General features: G+C 35.5%; 1 protein-coding gene across 1 annotated transcript; it reads left to right on the top strand.

Moving 5' to 3' along the window:
* The first annotated feature begins 541 nt into the window (after positions 1-541).
* LOC144450028 (metal cation symporter ZIP14-like) lies at positions 542-24,984 on the top strand. The gene is made up of 8 exons (XM_078140594.1): positions 542-1,279; positions 16,914-17,118; positions 18,414-18,589; positions 19,124-19,300; positions 20,352-20,499; positions 21,029-21,598; positions 21,870-22,057; positions 22,611-24,984. Exons 1-8 carry the CDS (start codon positions 542-544, stop codon positions 22,752-22,754), a joined length of 2,346 nt encoding a protein of 781 aa, XP_077996720.1. The 3' UTR covers positions 22,755-24,984.
* Positions 24,985-25,294: the final 310 nt, after the last annotated feature.

Here is a 25,294-nt window from a genome sequence, read left to right as displayed (position 1 = left end):
ATTCCATATTGCGTGAGTGAGCGCGAGTTTATCTTGATGACGTATGCCTGTATATACCGCCCTCTACGTACATATGTATCTTAAGAATGAATCAGAATAAATTAGCATATATTTATGAAGTCCGCCATATGCACACGGCTCGACACCATTTTCACACGGCACACCTCCACCGAAATTTGAATCTGTTCACTCATTGACTGAAAGTTTGATAGCTTTTTGAGTATTTTTTGTAAATTTACGGCACCCCCGAAAGTATAAGAAGTCGGCATCGCCACCTAGTTCTCCGTAAATTCGACGGCCTGTAGTTGAGTTTATGGTCACGCGACAACGTGTGTACGTGTCTTTGTCCTCTGCACATCACATGTACTAGCTGAGCTCGAGGTTCGTGCCGCTTATGGAGACTTAAATTAGAAATTGGAGCGAAAATCCAGCGTGTGTGAGACAATTACGGAAGGTTATCTTTGGAAACATACGTTCCGTCGATAACAGGGTCACGCTCTTGATATCGGGAGGCAGTAAGTATCAATATTTTAATACCAACATGGCGACTTGCTGGTTGTGTGTAGCGGTTCTCTTTACTGTACATCATAACCATCATCACGTGCATTGCCAACACAGCGGAAACAGTGAGACATTTCAGACTGACTTCCCGCCAACAAGTTTACCGATCCCAGAGTTTGAAATTACCGAAAGTACTAAACCAGAAAAATGTGCCCTTTCTGGCATCACAGCGTTCGACAGTTTAGAAGGTGACTGCTTGCGAGATCTATTTACGAAATATGGAACGGAAGACGGCGTCATAACTCGTAAGGGGTTTGAATTACTTCTCGGGAATTTAGGACTAGGTTCAGATGGGGACGGCCACGGAGATGACCATGAAGATGACACTGATGATGAACATGAAAATTCAGCTTCGAACGAACAAATTCACATTCTTGCTCGTGATATGGACGACTTGAACGACGACGATAATGCAGACACATATAGAGTTCATAAACGTGACACTTTTAGCAATGATGATGTAAATGTACGTGACAACAGAAAACGAATTGACAGCATTTTACAAAACAATGAGGCTCTGACTAAACGAGCAAAAAGTACAAAACGTCGAAATTATGTGAATTCTGACAAAAATAAAAATGTACCCCAAGTTCGAACAGAAAGAGAGCTTAGTATCAGTGGGCAGTCTGATACTGAAAATAGCAAGACATATGATGACAGTTTCCATAGCGATGAAGAGAGTAACCATGGTGATGAACATGATCAAGATGGTGATGAGGTTAGTATTTTATTTTTTTTCTTCCAAATTGACTGCTAATCTGACGATGCTCTGTTAAAAGCAGAAAGCGTGTCAGAATTTTTGGAAACTGACTTTTTTTTTTTTTTTACTTCGGTTTTGTGTGGGTGTACATATATATGTATGTTCCCGATTGCATAATTTATGATTGTATATGTTAATGATGAATAATTCTCACCTAATCACTTGGGATTTACAAATAGACACATTTCAAACACCTCCAGTTTATTCAACACCTTCAGCTATATTTATGATAATTCTGTAATTTGGTTAGAATACTAAAGAAATACATTTGAAAAGAAGAAAACATGTTTATTACATAATTAATTATTAATTATAATTAATTCTTAATGCTCACAGTTTTTATTCATACATCATGTAAACTTTACCGACACCCTCAGTAGTAATACGGTACCCAAAAGGTTTTAGGTTTATCATTTTGTTCACCCATTTACGGAATAAATAAGTAAGGGGCGAGATTAACCCTTTCATGACTAGAGACGAGTTTTAAATAATATGGGGACCCAATTTATATGAATATTTTCATAATTTCAATAATATTACTTTATTAGGAAGTAACATTTCTTTAATTCCAATCTAAAATGAAGTTGATATATGCCAAAAACTTACATAAAACAAGAATTTTGTCCAAACAATTTTGGCGAGAATGTTTTCAGTATTGAAGGGGTTAATAGTTCAATAACTAAATTCTAAACCATTCTAAACCATTAGTTCTCATCGGACAAAATGACATTACTTTTAACTTGGCATAAAAAAAAATGTGTGTTTCCGATTACATTCAATTTTAGAACAGATGGGGTAAGTATATTTTTTATTTTATTTTATTTTTTTTTTCATGTGCGGGTGTCTAGTTCAGGTAGTTATGTTTTCTGTTGTTTTCCATATGGTCTCTGTGTTATTGGTTTCTTCTCATCAGATGTACTGCCAGTACACATTGGAAGAATAGTTTTATATTGTTGATGTTCCTGCATCCATTATTTGTGGCGAGACTTCACAATTTTTAGTGTTTGTACTATTTTTTTTGTCGAATATGTAAATTAAAAAAAGGTTAAAGGTCAGCAGAGAAAAACTAGGTGGGGTCAGGTAACCGGAACCACACTATTTTTTTATTAGGCCTAAGGGGCTTGATCAATAGTTCAGTGTAGGATAAAAAACTAAATTATTTGTATTGGTGGGGGGGAGGGGGGGGGGGGTAGAGTGGGGAGGGGATTGAATCATTTTTACTTTTAATGGGATCTGTTTTGTACCCCAAAATTGAAATATTTCTATGAAAAAATGCTAATTGAGAAATTTAAGAATTTTCACCATAGTAAGTACTTGGCAATAAAATACATGAGTGTCAATGAACCTTTTAATACTAAAAGAGCATTTTTCTCACTACATTCTACTGGCTTTGTGTTCACAGCACTACATATTGAATTGAAATTGATTGTGCTGTCTGTAACAATTGTCCAGTTTTGGCCAATTTATTGGGGGTGGGGGATCTAAGGCCTAACAAAAGAATTTATTTTTTTTATCCTATGTTGAACTATTGATCTTGTGCTTAAGTAGGTACATGCTTCGATGTCACAGAAAAAAATATTTTGTGAAGAGCAAATGGTTAGAGGGACTGATTTGTAATCTAGACAGTGTTATGGTTAAATTTGATAAACTTAGGGGAACTGGTTACAAATAAATTTGATAAAATTAGGGGGACTGGTTACAAATAAATTTGATAAATTTGATAAACTTAGAGGAACTGGTTTGTTATCTACACAGTGTTACAAATAAAATTATAAACTTAGAGGGACTGGTTTGTAATCTATGCAGTGTTACAAATAAATTTGGTAAACTTAGGGACTGGTTTGTAATCTACGCAGTGTTACAAATAAATTTGATAAACTTAGAGGGACTGGTTTGTAATCTACGCAGTGTTACAAATAAATTTGATAAACTTAGAGGGACTGGTTTGTAATCTGCAATTACTGCATCAGAAATCTTAAAATAAATCCTAGTTTTCAACCTGCCTCCTCAGGTTGTCTTATGGGTGTGATTAGTTACGTTGTTTACGCATGTGTAACTTATATCTGCCTGTACACATATCTCTGTCTAGAGATAGCTGTATTGTTCTGATGTACATAGCTTAATTCTGTGATTCCCCTAGTAACAAACCAGTCCGATTGTTTATCCAGAATGGAGACATTATCCATGTCAGTTCTATGTCCAGGATAGTCTTTATGGATGACACTAATGTGAGAACCTGGGATTGAAACTGAAACCCTGGCCTTTAACTTATGGCAGCAAGGGTTGCAGTATAATAGTTATTTTGGAGATGAGCCCACTGCTCCCTTCCCCATCCTGTCCCATACACACAAATACACACAAATACATGCATATACATGCATGACACATTGACTCCTACACACACACACACCACACACGCGTGCGCGTGCGCGTACATGTACGCGCACACACACACATACTAAAACACATGCACACACAAACATACCCATGCACACACACACATACACCCACACACATACACTAACACACACACTAACACACACACACACACACACATACACTAACACACACACTAACACACACACACACACATACACCCTCACACATACACACACACACACACACACACACACACACGCACACACACACACACATATACATTACCTCTCACCTTTGATATAACATTTCTATACTATACCTGTACATGTTTTTAAAACATATGGTAATGGTATGATATATATATTATGCGTATATGACCATAACTGATATGATTTATATTAGGTGCTAAGTAGATATATATATATATATATATATATATATATATATATATATATATATATATATATATATATATATATATATATATATATATATATATATATATATATATATATATATATATATATATTATGTATACCATATGTTAAATATATATGTACTGGTAGTTTTAAGGTGTCAAAGGTGAGAGGTGATGTGTCGTCTTTGTTTGTGTGTGTGTGTGTGTGTGTGTGTGTGTGTGTGTGTGTGTGTGTATGTGTGTTGTATCATATATTATATGCTTGTATTTGTGTGTACATGTATGTGATTGTGTGTGTCACTGTGGGGGGGGGCCCTTATCTCCAAAATAATAATTATATTAGTTATATTAACATACATGATGATGTAGTACATGTATGTATAACATATGTTTTTGCATATGTACAGGTAGATCACAACGTATTATAATCATAATCTATCCTACTGGACTTTCTGTTGTTTTGAATGACAACAGTTTGTACAGGTAGTATACTGTAAACCTGGAAATGTTCGCGTAAGATTTATTTTCGCTAATTTCGCTACAAAACAAAAATGCGAAAATAAGTAGTAGCGAAAATATATATTTCTGCATAATGCAATGTACTAGTATGGTTATTATAGTGAAAATTAATCTTTGTGAACTACATGACTGTAAAATCGCAAAATGTTCTAGTCGTGAAAATATGTAGGTTTACAGTATCTCTAGAGCTGTGATGTTTTCAAGTATACCAGGTGACAGGTGATGTGTGTGTGTATGTGGGGGGGGGGGGTGGCTTACTTTTATGTAGCTATGTATAACATTTTTTAACTTGTTAGTATACCTACATGTATAGAGCTTTGGTCATGGCATTAAGGTATCTAAGGTGACGGGTGATGTGTCGTATATGTGTGGGGTGGGGTGATGATGTGTCTGGTATGTGTGTGGGTTGAGTGATGTATCGGGGGTGTGTGTGTGGGGTGAGGTAATGTGTCGTGTGTGGGTGGGGTAATATGTCATGTTTGGGTGGGTGAGGTAATGTGTCGTGTGTATGTGTGGGATGATGTGTCTTGTATGGAGGTGTGGCAAAATAACATAAATATAACCTTAAATTAATTTATGAAAAATTTGGAAAAAATTATGTTGATACTCATATTTTGAGAACCACAGAACTAATGATGAAGACACAGTGTTGTGAAATCAAATGACCAGGGAATAAACTTGATATTTTTTAATCAAGCGTGTTCAATTTGGCTTGTGTAAGTTACAGGTAAAGTCATTCAAGCATGTTCACTTCGGCTTGCTGCATGAGGCAGAAAATGAGTTATTCAGGGGTTGTCACTCCTATCAATTTAGTATCTCCCAAACTGTTCATTTTTACACGCATGACAAAACAGTATCCTATTGTGTCTTCGGACACGTTGTAAGATTGTGACCACTTTGCAGAGAAAATTGTGTTTTGGGATTATTGTGATAACTTTCTAATTTTAAATTAAGTACCGTATCGGAGTTGTATGTGTATCTGTTGGGAATATCTATGAATGATAAAACTGATCAAAACAGTTGATTTCATATATTTTTCACAGTTCATGATAATGTATGTACGTGTTTCGACTTCGTAACCTATAAGAAGCCTCCTGTCTCCAGGCAAATAATTAGACATATTGGCAGATAGTTATCTTAGAGGAAAACATCACTGTACAACACAACATACCGTAACCGTAACGATAAGATGAATTACTGACTTTAAGATAACATTCTAGTGATGTGTATTTGATATGACAGTTTTCTGTTAGCTAACAACTCTCTAGGTATCCATAAACTGAATTAAACTGAGTGTGTTGTAACACGCAATGATTAATGATGTTTGATATTGTACTGAATAACACTATACTAGTTTGTTACTGTTTTAGCACAACTGATGAATTGTTTTGTTAATTGATGTGGTAATTATAAAGTGTTTGTCAGACTGTGTATGTGTGTATATATGTATGTGTGTATGTGTGTATGTATGTATGTATGTTTGTGTGATGTATGTATGTACATGTATGTATGTGTGTGTATGTATGTATGTATTATGTATGTGTGTGTGTGTATATATGTATGTACATGTATGTATGTATGTATGTATGTATGTATGTACATGTATGTATGTATGGATGTGTGTGTACGTACGTACGTACATACATACATATGTGTGCAAAATCAACTATTTGTACAGTAATTATCTGTACATCCATACTTCCCTGTCAGTATATTTTGATAAATAGACGTAGAGATTACATGTCATTTCCTATATTAAGTTCACATATGGCAGATATAAATACTTTCAACCCACACTTTATGCATAAATTATGTGACATGATGAGGTCATTCTAACTTTATAAAACTGATTGACATAATGTGTTACTATGGTTACGTCATTTGTTTGTAAAACACACCAGATTTTGTAAAAAAAAAAAAATACATGTACTTGACTTTTAGAGTAACAGCTGGTTACAGCTATTTTCCTTTCAACTCAAGCAGGCAGTTTGCTAACTGATCATGTGAATTGCTTATCACAATGAAATAGGCCATTGCAGATTGCAAACAGGAAATTGAGAGTACAGCGCCCTCGCTCAAATTGGGGGTATCAACACTGCATAGTACTGTTTCTTAAGAGCTTTATTCCTTGTATTCTGTAGAAGTGTAAATCAAAAAGCCAAAAAATGTGTAAAAATGTTTATTGTACGAACAATAACAAACATTTTACACATTTATTAATCTACTGCAATTTATTGAGTTACAAACAAGGACTTGACATGTTGTTTCACATTGATTTTTCTAATTTTATAAATTAAAAATCTGAAATTAATTTCCAATCCTCATCCATATGGGCATTTTAAAAACCTGTTTGAATTATAATTTAAATCTTTGCCATATCGGTTTTCTGACAGAGCTTTAGAAAAAATTGGTCCAGAACGAAAAAATGATTGTACGTAATCGAATATGTGTATGCTTGGCTACATCGATATGATAACACTAATGTGAAAATATTTGATTGAACGCCTGGCTTTGAATTTCATAAAATTACTATGTGCATTGTACTCGGATTATGCAGTCACAAGATGTGAATTTAGAAATGTGCTGACTTTTTGATATTTTAGCAGTGTGATGTATTGTTGTAACACCATATGGCACAGTCTAGACCAGATGGGCTGAGGGTCACGATATGTAATGGTATACCAGTGCAACTCAAATCTGATGGTCCTCACAGCCATAGTATCCTTAAAATCATACCATCAACTCTGTATTTGCACACTAGAATAGATTTTGAGTTTGACGGGAAGTGCAAGGGTTTGTGCTGTAGCCAGTGTTTTTTATTAGATTTTTGATTCCATGGCGGTAACTTAATGGAGATCTCAAGTTTAGTTGAATTGTGTGTATGTATGTATGTGTGTGTGTGTGTGTGTATATATATGTGTATGTGTGTGGATGGGTGTGTGTCTGTGTGTCTTTGTCTGTATGTGTGTAAGTGTGTGTGTTTATGTGTGTATGTGTGTATTTGTGTGTGTATGTGTGTATATATATGTGTGTGTCTGTCTGTATGTGTGTTTATGTGTGTATATATATGTGTGTCTGTGTGTGTGTGTGTGTGTGTGTGTGTGTGTGTGTGTGTGTGTGTGTGTGTGTGTGTGTGTGTGTGTGTGTGTGTGTATACAAGCATTGGTACTTCAAGCCCAGCATTGTACATTTGTATAAAGTAAACAATATTGCAGTCACTGGCATTTTGTCTTACCCACTGTCAACTTTAATTATGCATGAAATAAACTATTTTGCACAGCTGCTGAAAACATGATATTAACAATGATAGTTATAGATTATAAAAAATATAATAATTTATATAACAGTCACTCATATTATGTCTTTCTATAAAATAATATCAAAAATTGTTATCATTCACCATGAAATAGATTACATTGTATTTTTCACAGCTGCTAAAAATATATAATTTATAAACCAAAAAACTACAAAATATAAATTTTAATTTTATATAACAATTTGATATTATTCCCCAATATTTTTCTTCGTTCAGCCAAGGAAAATATGAGTGACCTAAGGGGCCTTTGTCACTACGAGTCACTAGACGAGTAGTGACAACCCTTAGGTCACAAGTATTTTCCAGCTGAATGAAGAAAAATATTGGAGAATAACATAATTATTCCAGCACCAGTAATATCAAAGAAAAATCAGGGAAACTAATGGTAATTTTGAACACAGCAGAACCAGTGATGTAGATGCGCGTTGTCGTAACGTAGAACGACCACAGTAATATATTCCATATTTTTTGTCTAACTGGGCTCATGCATGGTATATTGCAAAGATAACAACAGGGCTGGATATGCAACTGGATAATCATTCAGCAAATGAACACCTACACCTAGCAATCAGCATGTGAATATACATTTTTAAAACTATACAGTTGTGCTACAACGCCATTGGCGCTGTTTTAATCAGATACATTGATGATCTGTTTTGGTAAAAAGTTAATGAAAACTGGATGAAAACCTGCCGAAAACCGAATATGTAAATAGATAGAAAATTAATAAAATAACGTGACACAAAATTCGGTAAAGAAAATGGTAAAAAACGTGTTATATAATTCATATAGGAATCACCTGCAGTGTGTCTTTGTATATTACGAATTTGTATTATCAACTTTATTATGTAAATAGATTGTGTTACAGCTATTGAAAATATGAAATTGGGAAATTTTGAAATATTATACGAAATGTGTTATTCATATAAAAATCACTTGACTAAATGTATCCGTACGTAATATGAAATTTCTACTGTCAAATTATTTCTCAAAGCTGCTGAAAAAAAAAGGTTTTGGAAAACACTGCATATTATACTCAGGCCAAGTTATTGTCTCTGAACAGAAAATATGGATTTATATACCCTGTTCATTCTACAACTATGACAACATATGTCACTGGTTTTGCGGTTCTCAAACTATGAGTCCAAACTTTCCAAATCGTTGTTATTTTCCCCAAATTTTCATAAATTATACTTGAGGAGGTATAATAATATTACTCCCCAATATTTTACTTCATTCAACTGGAAAATACTCTAAACTTAAGGGTTTGTTATTACCAGTCAATAGTGACAAGGCCCCTTAGGTTACTCACATTCCTTAGTATGGTTGCATGAAGTAAGAATCAGGGAATCATATCTAAGTATCCAGTTCATTAAGTCATATATTGCAAATTGTATGAATATGCAAATTGTATGCATAAATTAAATCAGATATGCAAATCATTAATACATTATGCAAATGAGTCATACAGCTTTCAAAACAATCCATGGAGAATACTGGTTTATGATCTGGTTTTAGTAAAAACCTAATAAAAAGTGGACAGGAATTGGTATAAAACCTGACACAAAATTTAGTAAAGAATATAGTAATTAAGCAGCGTGTTATATGATTCATATAACAATCTTCTTATTCTTATTCTTTATTGGAATCCAATCCAGATTGTTTTGAAAAGTGGTCAGTCAAGAAAGAAGTCTTCTCAATATTGCTACAATGTTATAATTTACAAGACTTGTTGGCACCATGGTTATACAATGTATCCATGGTTATACAATGTATCCAAAGTCCCATCAGACATGTGCAGTGTCTGATAAGTACAGCATGAACACAAGCAAAAACACATCCTTGATCAATAATCATATGAAATTCTCCTTGCCCCTTGGGACAAGTACTTTTCAAAACAACTTGCCCAAGCCTTCAAATCACTTGCCCCGGGGCAAGCAAAAGGCCATTATTTCGAGTCCTGGAGACTATATGGAAAACAACAGAAAACATAACTACCTCAACTAGACTCTCACATATGAAAAAAAATATATGGATATAAAAAATAAAATAAAAAATCGACCTTCCCCACCAATTTTAAAATTGAGCGTAATCAGAACAACACAATTTTTTTTTTGTTAGGCGTAAACTAGAAAATGTACGCTTGTAAGAAATGTATTAAATACTCCCCACATTGTGTCTTGCCATGAGATGAAATTTGTAACATCATTTCATTATGTCTATAGACAAGTCAATCTAATTATGTAGCAAACAGAGTTGTATTTCTTATGAATTATTGAACAGTTTGTAAAATTAATAATTATCATTTTTGATATATGTAAGGTTGGTCATTAAGTAATACAATTTCTACACCAATTTGACGCTCTACTGACACACACATTGGTGACACACCAAAATTTGGTGTTCCCCTATCTCTTACTATGTGGTGAGTGTGCCCTCTGAGACAATTTGACATGCCACTGATGTACACAATTTCTAGTGACACACCAAAATTTGGTGTTCCCCTATCTCTTACTATGTGGTGAGTGTACCCTCTACACCAATTTGACACACCACTGATGCACACATTGGTGACACACCAAAATTTGGTGTTCCCCTATCTCTTACTATGTGGTGAGTGTACCCTCTACACCAATTTGACACACCACTGATGCACACATTGGTGACACACCAAAATTTGGTGTTCTCCTATCTCTTACTATGTGGTGAGTTTACCCTCTACCCCAATTTGACGCTCCACTGACGCACACATTGGCGACACACCAAAATTTGGTGTTCCCCTATCTCTTACTATGTGGTGAGTGTACCCACTACACCAATTTGACGCTCCACTGATGCACACATTGGCGACACACCAAAATTTGGTGTTCCCCTATCTCTTACTATGTGGTGAGTGTGCCCTCTAAACCAATTTGACGCTCCACTGACGCACACATTGGTGACACACCAAAATTTGGTGTTCTCCTATCTCTTACCATGTGGTGAGTGTGCCCTCTGAGACAATTTGACGTGCCACTGATGCACACAATTTCTAGTGACACACCAAAATTTAGTGTTCCCCTATCTCTTACTATGTGGTGACTCACAAGAAATGCCAGTTTTTATCATTTTGACTCACAACAACAAAATTTGGGTAATTTTTTGGTCGTGACCTGACAGGTCATATATTTCTTTATTTTCTATTTATTGACAAAATGCCGACATTCATAACATATAGTCAGGCATCTAAAATACTCCAATATTTTTACGTCCAACCCTCTAAATCTTACTGATGCTGCCATTGCAGTAGGAATACCCGACCCCACCTAGTTTTTCATCACCAACCCTAAACACTTTGTTATGTATTTTAGAAGAAAAATAATAATAATAATAAAATTGCAAAAATTGTGAAGTCTTGAGAGAAAACAGTGGAAGTGGAAACAGTCATCAACTTCCTACATACGTTGTTCAACTTAATTATTCATGTTTCTAATTACAATAAAATGGTTTTAGGAGCAGTTTTAATTGCTTCAAGCATGATCACATAAATTACTAGATAGTCACTACCCCTGTTACATTGTTCAGAAAGGTCACAGAAAGGTCACAGAAAATACAAGAGAGTTCAGATACCCCAGTTATCTTGTTCATGGCGACAACAGAAATTACAAGATGGGTCACGACCCCTGTTCAGAGAGGTCAGAGAAAGTACAAGAGAGCTCAGATGCCCCAGTTATCTTGTTCATGGCGCCCACAGAAATTACAAGATGGGTCAGTTCTCCTGTTCAGAGAGGTTACAGAAAGTACAAGAGAGCTCAGATTCCCCAGTTATCTTGTTCATGGCGCCCACAGAAATTACAAGATGGGTCACGACGCCTGTTCAGAGAAGTCACAGAAAGTACAAGAGAGCTGAATACCCCAGTTACCTTTCTCACTGAGCACACAGAAATTACAGGCTGGGTCAGTACCCCTGTTACGTACATTGTTCAGAGAGAATGTACAGTTTGCAAGAGTTTATAGCCCTGTTACCGTGTTCATGGTGCATAAATTACAAGAATGTTAGGTCAGGACCCCTCCTCGTCATTTGGAGTGAATATCAGGACCCATTCTACTCACACAGAGTGAATATCAGGACCCCTTCCTACGTACGAGAAATTACAGAAATTACAAGAGGGCTCAGTACCCCTGTTACCTTGTTCAGAGAGAACACAGAAATAGGGCTCAGTACCCTTGTTACCTTGTTCAGAGAGAACACAGAAATTACAAGAGATCTCAGTACCCCTGCTACCTTGTTCAGAGAGAACACGGAAATTATAAGAGGACTCAGTACCCTTGTTACCTTGTTCAGAGAGAACACAGAAATTACAAGAGGGCTCAGTACCCCTGCTACCTTGTTCAGAGAGAACACAGATATTACAAGAGGGCTCAGTACCCTTGTCACCTTCCTCAGGGAGAACACAGAAATTACAAGAGGGCTCAGAGTCCCTGTTACCTTGTTCAGAGAGAACACAGAAATTACAAGAGGGCTCAGTACCCTTGTCATCTTCCTCAGAGAGAACACAGAAATTACAAGAGGGCTCAGTACCCTTGTCATCTTCCTCAGAGAGAACACAGAAATTACAAGAGGGCTCAGTACCCTTGTTACCTTGTTCAGAGTGAACACAGAAATTACAAGAATGCTCAACATCCCAATTACTTAGTTCGGGGAAAACGCTTGCCATCACATTTTTATTAATTTAATATTTAGACAGTAATTCAAGCTGTTTTTCTGAATGCAACAAATTAGAAAGTACTTCTGAAATAACAGAATGATAATTATCTGAAATTAATATTTAAACAGTTCTTAAGCAGCTGTTTTTATTACTCTTTCTGTATGTTAATAAATCGTGATGAAAGGTAAAATTAATAACCTTCCACACCTACACATCGGAGATCCCACCCACACAGATGAATTAATTATTCATGTATATGTCTTTCCTGTTAAAGTGACTCAAACAAATATGTCTGTTTTTCTGTAACTTATTGGCACATCATTAGTTCGTTTTAGATTAAAGTCAAAGAAATAGCCCTATACTATTTTTTTTTTCAAAATTTTGTTCTCTATTTAGTGTTCTATATTTAGTGTTCTATAAAGTACATGTAGCATATTGGACCAAAATTAATCATATTTTTTCTGTTTTTACTTAACTTTTGGGCATATCTGCAGTTTATTTTACACTGAAATCAAAGAAATAGTCCTTCTGAAGACATTTTTGTCAAAATCTGTTTCAAAGTGTTTCATAAAGTACATGTAGCATATCAGACCAAAATTATTCAAATTTTTCTGTTTTTACATAACTTTTTGGCATATCTGCAGTTTATTTTAGATTGAAATCAAAGAAATGCACTTTTGAAATTAATCTGTGTCAAAATAGATTTGATAGCATTCCTTTTAAATTTCTTTTCCAACAAAATTATTTTAATATCTTGGAATATTTTACTAGTAGCTTTCTTGTAAACCTTGAATTTATTTTAAACTGGAATTGTAGATCTCTGTATCTGAAATAGAATTTTACAATCTACATCGTAGGTGCGTCATAAAAATGATAAAGATAACGATCATTTACTTTCTTGGTCGACATCACGATTTCCGTTCCACTCGATACACACACTTTACAGTAGGCGTGTGTGTGTGAGAATAAGTCAACCTTCTTATTCTATTTCAACCCCCTAGTGCGAGGGAGTACTGAGAAAGTAGAGATTATTACATGTCAAAATTTGTTTGCATATTCCAAAGAAGTCATTTCCCACTACTAAATTAAGGCATAAAGTTTATGTTGATTGTAATAATCTTACAAATAATTCATTTATGATGTTTCATATTTCATGTTTTGCATCCCAAGCGGATAACTACTACATGTTGTAACTGGAAATAGACAGATTGTGAATGAGTGACTCAGCTATCAACATTAATATTTGAACATGAGTTGAAACACTGTATCTTATCTAAGGGTACTTTTGTCATGCGACTATCAGATGAAACCTTTAAATTGAGTGTCAACATTTTTATTCATCTGTTCCATAAAAGTAGTGCCACATCAAAATAAACTGAACAAATTCAATGCTTATTTTAGACCAAAATGATGGAAATAAGCCGTCTAAATGTCAAAATTTGTTGACCTATTCCATAAATTGATGTCTTCTCGCCAAAATTATTTCTGTAATTTTTGAACACATTTCAACATAATTTTAGATTTGAATCACAGAAATAACCTTTGTAAATAAATTTACATCAACATTTACATTTGTGCTTGACCAAGTCCATAAACAAAACAAAAAAAAGTTAAGGTTTTGTTTCCCGCCAAAATTATTCAAAAAACAGATATTGATGTTTTCCTGAAACTTTTTTGAACATAGTAATTTAATTTTGATTTAAATCAGAGAAATAAACCATTTTGTTTTGGTCTGTCTCAAAATTCTGTCGATCAATGCCATAAAAATAGTATGTTGCCAAAATGAATTAAATTCAAAATTTTGAATTTCTGGTACTTTTTGGTACATAACAAGTTCATTTTAGATTGAAATTATACAAATAACCCTTCTAAATGAACATGTGTTAAAATTTTGTTCAATTCCCAGCATATCAGCAGTTTTCTACAAAAATATCTTTTAACAAATTTGATGTTTATTGTTGACTTAATCGTACCAGTGCTTTCCCTCCAAAATTTGTATCAATCAAATTTGACATATTTCAATATGTTTTGAGCTCATTTTTAGATAATTTTCGATTGAAATTGTTGTAATAAATCTGTTTTAGTAATTTTATGTGAAAATTTCTGGTTAAAAATGACAGGAAATAATCAAAACTATGAGTTAGTGAAGGAGTCTATCAACATTATGAATATTTTATCAGAAGTTGAAACACTATCTTATCTAGAGGCTACTTTGTCATGTGACTGTCAAGTGTCAGTGACAAATTGACCAATCAATCATTCACCAGTGGATCAGTGCTACTGAGTTGATAACTTGTGTAAATAATGTAGTGATGACCTACTTGTTGAGGTTATTTCAGTTTTGATCAGTTTTTGTTTCCAGTACATTCAGTGTTTTTGCTGACATTTTACAATCTTGTTAATAATGAGGTGGAAATATGGTATCATTTACAGTAAAGATTTATAACCTGATAACAAAGAGGGTGAAATCTGGTAAAATTTACAGTTTTCTATACATTCAGTGTTTTTACTAAGGTTTTAGAACCCTGGTAACAGAGAGGGTGAAATCTGGTAAAATTTACAGTTTCCTACTGAGGTTTGAGAACCCTGGTAACAGAGAGGGTGAAATCTGGTAAAATTTACTATCATATACATTCAGTGGGTCGACCGCTCAATTTAAAAAAGGAAAAGTAGAAAATCTCCTTTTCCTCCTAGCTTTGTTTTATTGGATTCCTAGTAATGAGCGCTTTCCCTGCGTCTCCACACAATTGGCATGTTCTCAGCCCCCCCCCCCCCCCCACACACACACACACTTGAATAACTTCCGTCATGAAAAAAATGCTCTGTTTGTGAACAAATATCATCGCCGCTATGACTGTAGATGACGTCGACATTCCAGACACTTTCTAATTCTTGCTGTTCTAAAAAATATTAAGAGCAAGCGAAAATAAAAATATTTATTTATTTTGATGTCGGAGCTGAAAATTTGGGTGAGTCAGGTCACCCTAATACAATATGGATATAAAAAGGAGTACAGTGCAAAACAATACAATGTACTAACTGCCATAGAGGGCGCTGTTCATTTAAAATCTCATCAAATTGCAGTGATGGACTTCATTGTCTCCCCGGTTTATCAAGGTGTACACCTGTTCAGTTTTTTGACACAATGATACAGGGGTGATGCGTGCAAATTCTGTCAGGCCAGGGATACTGAATAACCCGACCAATTTTGTCGCTTATAGTCAGTCAAACATGGCGGCGGGGAGCAATAAACGTAATCTGAAAGTTTATATTTCTGTTATATGTACTTAAATTAGCAAAATAACGTCCTTGTATATATGAAGCTAAGAGTTGAAATATAATTTTAGATTAGCTGTACAAATTTTATGACATCTATCGGGCGATGTCATATTTGAATAAGTAAACACGCTTGGCTGGCACTTGATTAGATTCGTCGACTGAACTATCGTGAGCATGTGACGTCATTATTAAGCTGGTCATGACCCCTGTGAAATCATTCATCATAATCTCTTTTTTGCCATAGAGGGCGCTGTCATGCAGAATTTTTCCTCCTGCATGAATGATCATGATAATGCAAATTTAACATATGAAGCAAGAATTCCCCGATGGTAGAAGCGATCCTATCATTTAATTTGATACTAAAATAAGATTTTCAAATGTCAAATTACGGAAATGATGACGTACATTGAGAGACTAGGTGTGAATATCAAGATAACAAAAACTCTGGAGAAATTATTCACCACTATTTTGAGAATTTCTACTTGTAGTGAGTGTATGATAGAGTGACATCATATATTGTGGTTAATAGTATATGTTAGCAGTAAGTGTTATGTTACACTGCGAAACTTTTTCTTTGATGGTGTTTTTTTGTGAATTTCGAGTCAAATTATGAAAAAATTCATTGCATTTCTTCAGTATATTGGCACTGATGGATTTTTCAGTAAATGTTTGTTGTTTCTTTTCTCAAGTGCATCAGTTCTGTTGTGTAGATATAGATCACTAATATGACATTTGTTCAGCTCTGCCCCAGTGCTTGTATGTTTGTTATTTCTTTACTCCAGTGTATCAGCTCCGATGGCTATCTCAACTGATACAGTAAAGCTGACAATACCCAGGATGTTGGTCGTATGGCATTTGTACATGACTTATATGTTTGTTATTTCTTTACTCCAGTGTATCAGCTCCGATGGCTATCTCAACTGATACAGTAAAGCTGACAATACCCAGGATGTTGGTCGTATGACTTATATGTTTGTTATTTCATTACTCCAGTGTATCAGTGCTGACGGATATCTTGACCGATACAGTAAAACCAGTAATACCCAGGATGTTGGTTTAGATCAAACAGCATTTCTTCAGCTCTGTCCAGTGCTTATACAACAACTAGACAAACAAAGTTGCCAACATGAAGACCATGATCACGACGACCATGAAACAACAAAATCAACGAAGAGTGTACTAGATATCCCTCCAGCAGGTTTGTGATATTGATAAAGTACTTCTAGTAAATAGCGCCCTCTGGTGTCCTATTGATGATATTGTATACACTTATTGCCTTGCCTTATTCGGGCACTAGTAGACATCATCTGTGACCCTAAGGGCTGTACTAGTGCCCAAATAAGGCAAGGCAATAGATGTCTACTAGTGCCCAAATAAGGCAAGGCAATAGATGTTTACTAGTGCCCAAATAAGGCAAAGCAGTAGATGTCTACTAGTGCCCAAATAAGGCAAAGCAGTAGATGTCTACTAGTGCCCAAATAAGGCAAGGCAATAGATGTTGACTAGTGCCCAAATAAGGCAAAGCAGTAGATGTCTACTAGTGCCCAAATAAGGCAAGGCAATAGATGTCGACTAGTGCCCAAATAAGGCAAAGCAGTAGATGTCTACTAGTGCCCAAATAAGGCAAGGCAATAGATGTCGACTAGTGCCCAAATAAGGCAAGGCAATAGATGTCGACTAGTGCCCAAATAAGGTCAGGCAATAGATGTCTACTAGTGACCAAATAAGGCAAGGCAATAGATGTCGACTAGTGCCCAAATAAGGCAAGGCAATAGATGTCGACTAGTGCCCAAATAAGGTCAGGCAATAGATGTCTACTAGTGACCAAATAAGGCCAGGCAATAGATGTCGACTAGTGCCCAAATAAGGCCAGGCAATAGATGTCGACTAGTGCCCAAATGAGGCCAGGCAATAGATGTCTACTAGTGCCCAAATAAGGCCAGGCAATAGATGTTTACTAATGCCCAAATGAGGCAAGGCAATAGATGTTTACTAATGCCCAAATAAGGCCAGGCAATAGATGTCTACTAGTGCCCAAATAAGGCAAGGCAATAGATGTCTACTAGTGCCCAAATAAGGCCAGGCAATAAGTGTTTCATAGCACATCACTTATTCAGGCATGGCATGTTTAGCTGTCAGGGGAAAAATGTAAATTCTTATTATTATTATTCTTTCCAGGCAAAGTAAATCACCAAAAAGACTCCCTGCTACATGACTATTGCCCTTGGGAAAATAGAAAACAACTAGTGCATTGTCTATGCAAATTGAAGTCACTAGGCCCAAAGCATGTGACATAATATAAGCCAATCACATATGACTATGAAAATAATGTGTTATAGATAGTTTTGTCTTCCCTTTTAATACTCCTGGGGGGGGGGGGTGACTAAATAAACCTTGGGTAACCAAATGAAGATTTCACCACCCTCCACAAAAACAGACACTACAAATTCATAAAAATCATTGATTTTCCTACTTTCTGTTTGTTTTTTTCAGTATGGGGATATAGTTTTTTGTCCATGACTATAATAAGTGGTGTTTCTTTAACGGGGATTCTTATTGTACCAGTATTTACAAGATATCCTGCCGTGTACAAACAACTCATAGCATTCCTGGTTGCCTTGGCTGTGGGTACGCTGGCAGGAGATGCTGTTTTACATCTCATACCTCATGTAAGTATGCTTTACTGTTATTTATGAATATTGCCATGGTAACAAACTAAGCTTATATAAATGATTCGTAGCATTCCTCAGCCCTGGCTGGAGGTACCACATGTAAGTACTTTTATATTGTAAGTGTAATTACTAGCAATCAAGCAATGAAGTAGTTTAAGTGTAAGACACTTAGCTCTCTTAGTTTAATTTGTTTGTCTATTTCCCTCTCTCTCCTCTATCTCTCCTCTCCTCCCCCCCCCTTCTCTCTTTCTCTCTCTCTCCCTCTCTCTCTCTCTCTCTCTCTCTCTCTCTCTCTCTCTCTCTCTCTCTCTCTCTCTCTCTCTCTCTCTCTCTCTCTCTCTCTCTCTCTCTCTCTCTCTCTCTCTCTCTCTCTCTCTCTCTCTCTCTCTCTCTCTCTCTCTCTCTCTCTCTCTCTCCCTTCCTCCCTCCCTCTCGTCCTCTATTTCTGAGGTGCATACTACATTCATTTTCATAAAATGCATTAATAATATTGTACTAAGTCAGTTTTCATTGATATTATTCATTTATCAGTCATATGGACTACATGCTCATGCTGAAAGTGATGGTGACCATGACGATCATGGTAGTCATGACGACAGTAAAGCCCAACAAGCGATATGGAGAGGTCTGATGGTACTATTTGGAATCTATATGTTTTTTATGATGGAGAGACTTATGCATATATATGCTGACAGAAGGAGGAGAAAGGTTAGCAGAGAAACAAACACTTTTATTAGATCATTTCTTAGTTAATCTAGCCATTTCTCAGGTAAGCCACAAGAGGGCACTATACAGTTTGCAAAAAGAAGCATAGAACACCAGGTTTAAACTGAGTACCTTCCATAACATTTAAGTCTTTAGATTTTCATTCCAATGTACAATAATGTTTGGAATGTAACAGAATATATACAATTAGTTATGTTTGAAGTATGGCAGTGCATGAAGCATAGAATACCAGATTTAAACTGAATGCCTTCCTTCCGTAAGGGCAAAGTTTTCAGATTTTCATTCCAACATACAATAATTATTTGGAATGCAACAGTACATATACAGTTAGTTATGTTTGACGTATGGCAGTGAATGAAGCATCAAATAAGATGTGTAGAACTTTTCTCAAAGAACTCTGTGTGTTCTTATAGGAGTATTACAACAATGGTTAGGTATGTTTTGATTACTGGTGGTCACTAATAAAATAGACAATGGGAACAGCACAGACAGTGAATGTTACCTTCGTATCTGCTGCCTTAATTCCTGCTACAGTAGTCCACTATTCTGGCCCTCATTTCCAGTCCCAAGATAGTTGTGAACAGCACACCTAGTGGCCAAATCCTGAAATCTTTTGTTTTTCCTATCACTTGAATATGGTATATTATCAAGTTTATTATTGTCAGTATCTGTATTCCACTATTCTGGCACTCACTTCCAGCCCCGAGATAGTTGTGAACAGCACACCTAGTGGCCAAATCCTGAAATCTTTTGTTTTTTCCTATCACTTGAATATGCTGTATCATCAATAGTTTATTATTGTTGGTATCTGTATCATGAAAAATACTGCATGATCATGTGATTTTATGTGTAGCGAAAGATAGTGTCCTCATTTGCATATAATTTGCATACAGGTATGTAATGTTTTTGGTATTGCACTGTAGTGCAAATGCCACTAGTATGTATGTGCACCAGTGTAAGTAATCACTGTTACATATATAACTGTTGATATGTAAATATTTATTTTAGATAATATCGTTGTTATTTCTTTCAGAAAGCCTATAAGCTTGACATCCTTGCTAAAATAGAGAATCGCGAGAGTACGATAGGAGAACGATTGAATGACTATTCCGATCCACAACGAAAGTCACGCTATCTGGAAAGTTTACCAATGGTGGTTACCGTGGAACCTACGGAACAAGGTAAATTAAATATAGAGAACTTAACCCACCTGTCAAGAATGGAAGAGTCCAAATTTAATAGGGAGTTGTATTATAATGAGAAATCGTTATTTGAGTTTATGTCTACATATATGAATATTTGACATTGAAGGGGAATTCAACTTGAAAAACAACTGGTTTTGCCCTCATGTTTACATAATGAGTCATGAATATTCATGAGTTTCTGTGAAAATAATAAGCACTAAGGAGTCATGAATATTCATGATTGTTTATATGAAGGTAATAAGTACTAATGAGTCATGAATATTCATGATTGTTTATATGAAGGTAATACGCACTAAGTCATGAATATTCATGATTGTTTATTTGAAGGTAATAAGCACTAAGGAGTCATGAATATTCATGATTGTTTATTTGAAGGTAGTAAGCACTAAGGAGTCATGAATATTCATGATTGTTTATTTGAAGGTAATAAGCACTAAGGAGTCATATATTCAATATTGTATAGAGTCAATATTCTTGATTGTTTGTGTCTCTATCTTTGTTTTAGGATTGATAGAGAAAAATAAGGTTCATGTGGTTGCTAATGGAGCAACTCCTGCATCATCTGTACATCACCATGATGATTTGGAACATAGTGTGTCACAGCATAGCAACGGTGACATTACACATAGCAACCATGGAAATGATGAAGACCATGATCATCACCACCACCACCATCATCACCATTATCATCACCATGATATGTGCGATGACAACCATCACCTTGACAACCATCACCATGGCAGTGACCATGAAGACCACCAAAACCATGGCAATGATCGTCAGGACAGTGACCATAATACCCATGGAAGTGAACAACCCGATCAGCCAGAGAGTGACCAAGGTCCCCATGGACATCATCATCATAATGATGATGATCACCTTCATCACCACCACCATCACCATGGTAGTGATGTTGGCGAGGGCATTGCATCCGTTGCCTGGATGGTAATAATGGGAGACGGACTTCATAACTTTACTGATGGTCTGGCTGTTGGTGCCGCTTTTGCAGATAACTTGACCGGCGGAATCAGCACATCAATTGCAATATTTTGCCATGAACTTCCTCATGAACTAGGTAAGTATACAGTTATCAGAAGAAAACAAAAGATTGTCAAGTTTAGCCACTAGGAGTGCTGTTCAGAATCAGTACAGCAATTGCCATATTTTGCCATGATCTTGCTCTCGAACTAGGCAAGTACAAAGTATGCCATACTCCGGTTGTCAGACGAAAACAAACGATTGTCAAGTTTGGCCACTAGGAGTGCTGTTCAGAATCTTTCAATTTCAGGTGCCTTTCTGCTGTCATCTGTGTGTCTAGCTGTAATGTACACATCTTTCTGTTTCAGGTGATTTTGCAATTCTGCTGTCATCTGGTATGTCAGTGCGTCTAGCTGTAATGTACAGTCTACTGTCATCGCTTCTGAGTTACATAGGAATGTTTATTGGTATTACATTAAGCAACTATACAGAAGCCAGCCTCTGGATCTTTGCTTTAGCTGGAGGAATGTTCCTTTATATTGCTCTGGTTGACATGGTAAGTTGAAAATATGCAAATGAGCTAATCAATTATGCAAACCTATAGATCAGGGAAGCCAGTATTAGAGTAGGGAAGCCAGTCTATATGCCTTTGCTTTAGCTTGGGAGTGTTCCCTTACTTTGTTCTGGTTATCTGGTGATCATGGTGAATTGAAAATATGCAAATGAGCTCATTGATTATGCAAAATATTATAAATTGAAAACAAAAAACAAAAAGGAAAGTGTGATCTCTTTATAGTGAAATGCTCATATTGTAGTGCTTATAGAAATGTAAGACCCTAGAAGATTAACGCTCTTTATATTAACCTTCCACTTACCTTGTATATTTAAATTTGAATCATGCAAATGAGCTCATTTATTATGCAAACTGAGATTAAAGAAGTGTCTTGATCTTTGCTTTAGCTGTTAAAATACCATGTTTGCAGTAAAAGGGTCCGTTTACTGTCCCCAAGGCTATAACACACCAGTACTCCATTCAAGTGTCCACCCCCCATATTATTACCAAGCTTTCTTGTATGACCTTGACCTTTGACCTTGATTTAATATTTCAGTTACCTGAAATGATGCATGGTGGTAGAAGTAACGGAAAAGTCTGGCGAACTTTATTGCTACAGAATATCGGCATATTTACCGGCGTTGGCATTATGTTGGTGATCGGGCTATTTGAAGACCAACTTATCATGGCTTTTCAATAATATGTGTTACTTTAAAAGTTGGTCTATTTGATGGAAACTCACCATTGCTCTACAAACTGGGTCTATTTGATTGAAAGGTGGCGCAGCTGGCCAGTAATATATTATTTTAGAACTTGGTCTATTTGATGCCAACTAATCACTGCTCTCCAGTTATATCTTTTAGAAGAGGGTAAATTTGATTGAATAGGGAACTTGCAAACCTGCCATGTTGAATGTTGCATTATGGGAAATGTGATTATAAATACTAATGAATTGGTACTGTAAACTATACTGTTACATTGTTTGTAACCACAAATGATCAATTCATCGTCACCCTGACCATTGTGGGAGAGGTTGATTTTATCAGTAGCTCCAGATTAGGTATTACAATAACCACAAATAATCCCATAGTCCTTTGCATCTGAGCATGCTCAGTCTTGATTGCAAGTTCCCTATTCATCACAGCTCTATAATAATGTATTTTACAACTTGGTCTATTTGATGGAAACTCGGACCAGCTGTCCAATAGTCTTGTGTTATTTATTGTCATCTCATGACTACAACAGCATATCCTAATTACATCACAGCAGTGATCTGATTGGCTCTTCACTATCACAGCTGTGATCTGATTGGCTCTTCGCTATCACAGCTGTGATCTGATTGGCTCTTCACTATCCACCTGTAATGCTATCAACCTTTACCTCCCATAAGGGGAGGTAATGTAATGGTTTTGTCTGGCTGGCTGGCTGGCTGTCTATGTATGTGAACACAATATCTCTAAAACTACTGCATCGATTCTTATGAAACTTGGTACACATCTACCTTATAATGCTAAGAACTAACTAAATAATGTTAATTTAGCCACACTCCATTGGCTGTTATCAGAATACCTGTTTGTAGAAATTTACATAGTATTAGCATATATGTAAATGATATCAATGTTTGAGCAGAGTGGGAAAGCGCTATATAAAAACCAAAGTTGTGATTATTATAGTATAATATATTCTTTAATTATTAAGTGTTCATTTACATAATAACTTCATTTGCATATAGTCTGATGTAGTGGCAGTGTTCCCTATTTTCGAGATTGATTAACTTATGGAGAGGAGAAAAAAAGGAAAGGTTGACATGGCGACTGTACTTGCAGGGGGGGGGGGGTCAAGAAGGTCTGCAACGATATCTTTATTTGCAATATGAAATATGAAGTGAACACTTTTTCCCTAGTCTTGGATGCTGAATAGAGAGAAATCAAATTCTATGACAACATTTCATTTAATCATTAAATATACTTTTTATATATATATATAGTTATAGACGTTTACTTTAGTGTATATTATCTTTGATAACTATGTTTGAGTTCTGAGTTCTCTTAGGCAACTAACTTCATTCTTCTATTTATTCTGAAATCTGTAAAGTTTATGCATTGGTTACTGCCACTTACACCATATAGAGTAGCCTAGAATTCTAAACAGTATTATGTATTAAACACTTCATTACTATGCCAGTCTAGTGTAGACGGTTACGAAAGGTGTTAAATTGTGGTGCTCCCCTGTTGTGGACGAAGTGCAAACGGCACATGTCAGTAGTAATCCATCACAAACTGATAGGCTTTCGTCATTGCTCATTGATATTCATTTGATACAGAAACGGTTTTGACCTTTCTAACGTTTCTAGAACTGCACTGATATGCAAATGTCCAACCAGGACTCCACCTCCAGTCTGTTTCAACTAAAATCATGTGGGGACGCGACGACGTCATCATGTTTATATGAACACGGTTGGGGGAGCACAGATATATGTGTTCGAACAACCATCTTGTCTAGACTGGTATTAGTAATGAAGTATTTTAAACGTAATACTGTACCAGTTTAGAATTCTAGACTACATATATAAAGTCTTGTTAGAAAATTATTTTTTCATTCTGCATCTTATTAAGTGTTGATTAGTTTGACAAGTGAAACACTTTCGAAATTTTTTTAAAAGGTATTTATTTTGAAATCTGAAAAGTTTGTGTATTGGTCACTTGCCACTTACACCATTTAAGATATAAAGTCTTGTTATGAATATATTTTTTTCTAGATTTCATTGAGGTCTTAATGGGCCAAAAGAAAAACTTTCGAATTTTTATTTTAAAAGGTGCCACACTAGCTGTAACTGTAGTATTATTATCATCACACAATAATACAGGTTATATCTTTTGATTACTGATATTTTAAGCAACAATTCTTTTCCCCTCACTCTTCTTACCTCCCCCCCCCCCCGTTTTTTTGTTGTTGTTTTTTTGTTGTTTTTTTTGTTGTTTTTTTTGTATGTGATTATACTAGTAATGACTTCTTTAGTATATGTGTTTTAAGTTTCTGTTAGGGCTGCTCCTAACATACTTAGTGAGCCTTGATACAAAAAGGGATTCAATAAATAGATGAATAAATAAATAAATAAATAACAGTCACTGAAAATAATTAGACATTGTATGTTTATTAGAAGTCAATTTTATCTATAAGTACAGTAGTATAGTATTAAGTTGATCATTATTCATTGGATACTGAGTTTTGGGTGCAGAA

The sequence above is a fragment of the Glandiceps talaboti genome, chromosome 19 (genome assembly GCF_964340395.1).
Source record: "Glandiceps talaboti chromosome 19, keGlaTala1.1, whole genome shotgun sequence".
Classification (NCBI taxonomy): domain Eukaryota; kingdom Metazoa; phylum Hemichordata; class Enteropneusta; family Spengelidae; genus Glandiceps; species Glandiceps talaboti.
The sequence above is the reverse complement of the archived record's forward strand: the minus strand, read 5'-3'. Positions and strand labels throughout refer to the sequence as shown.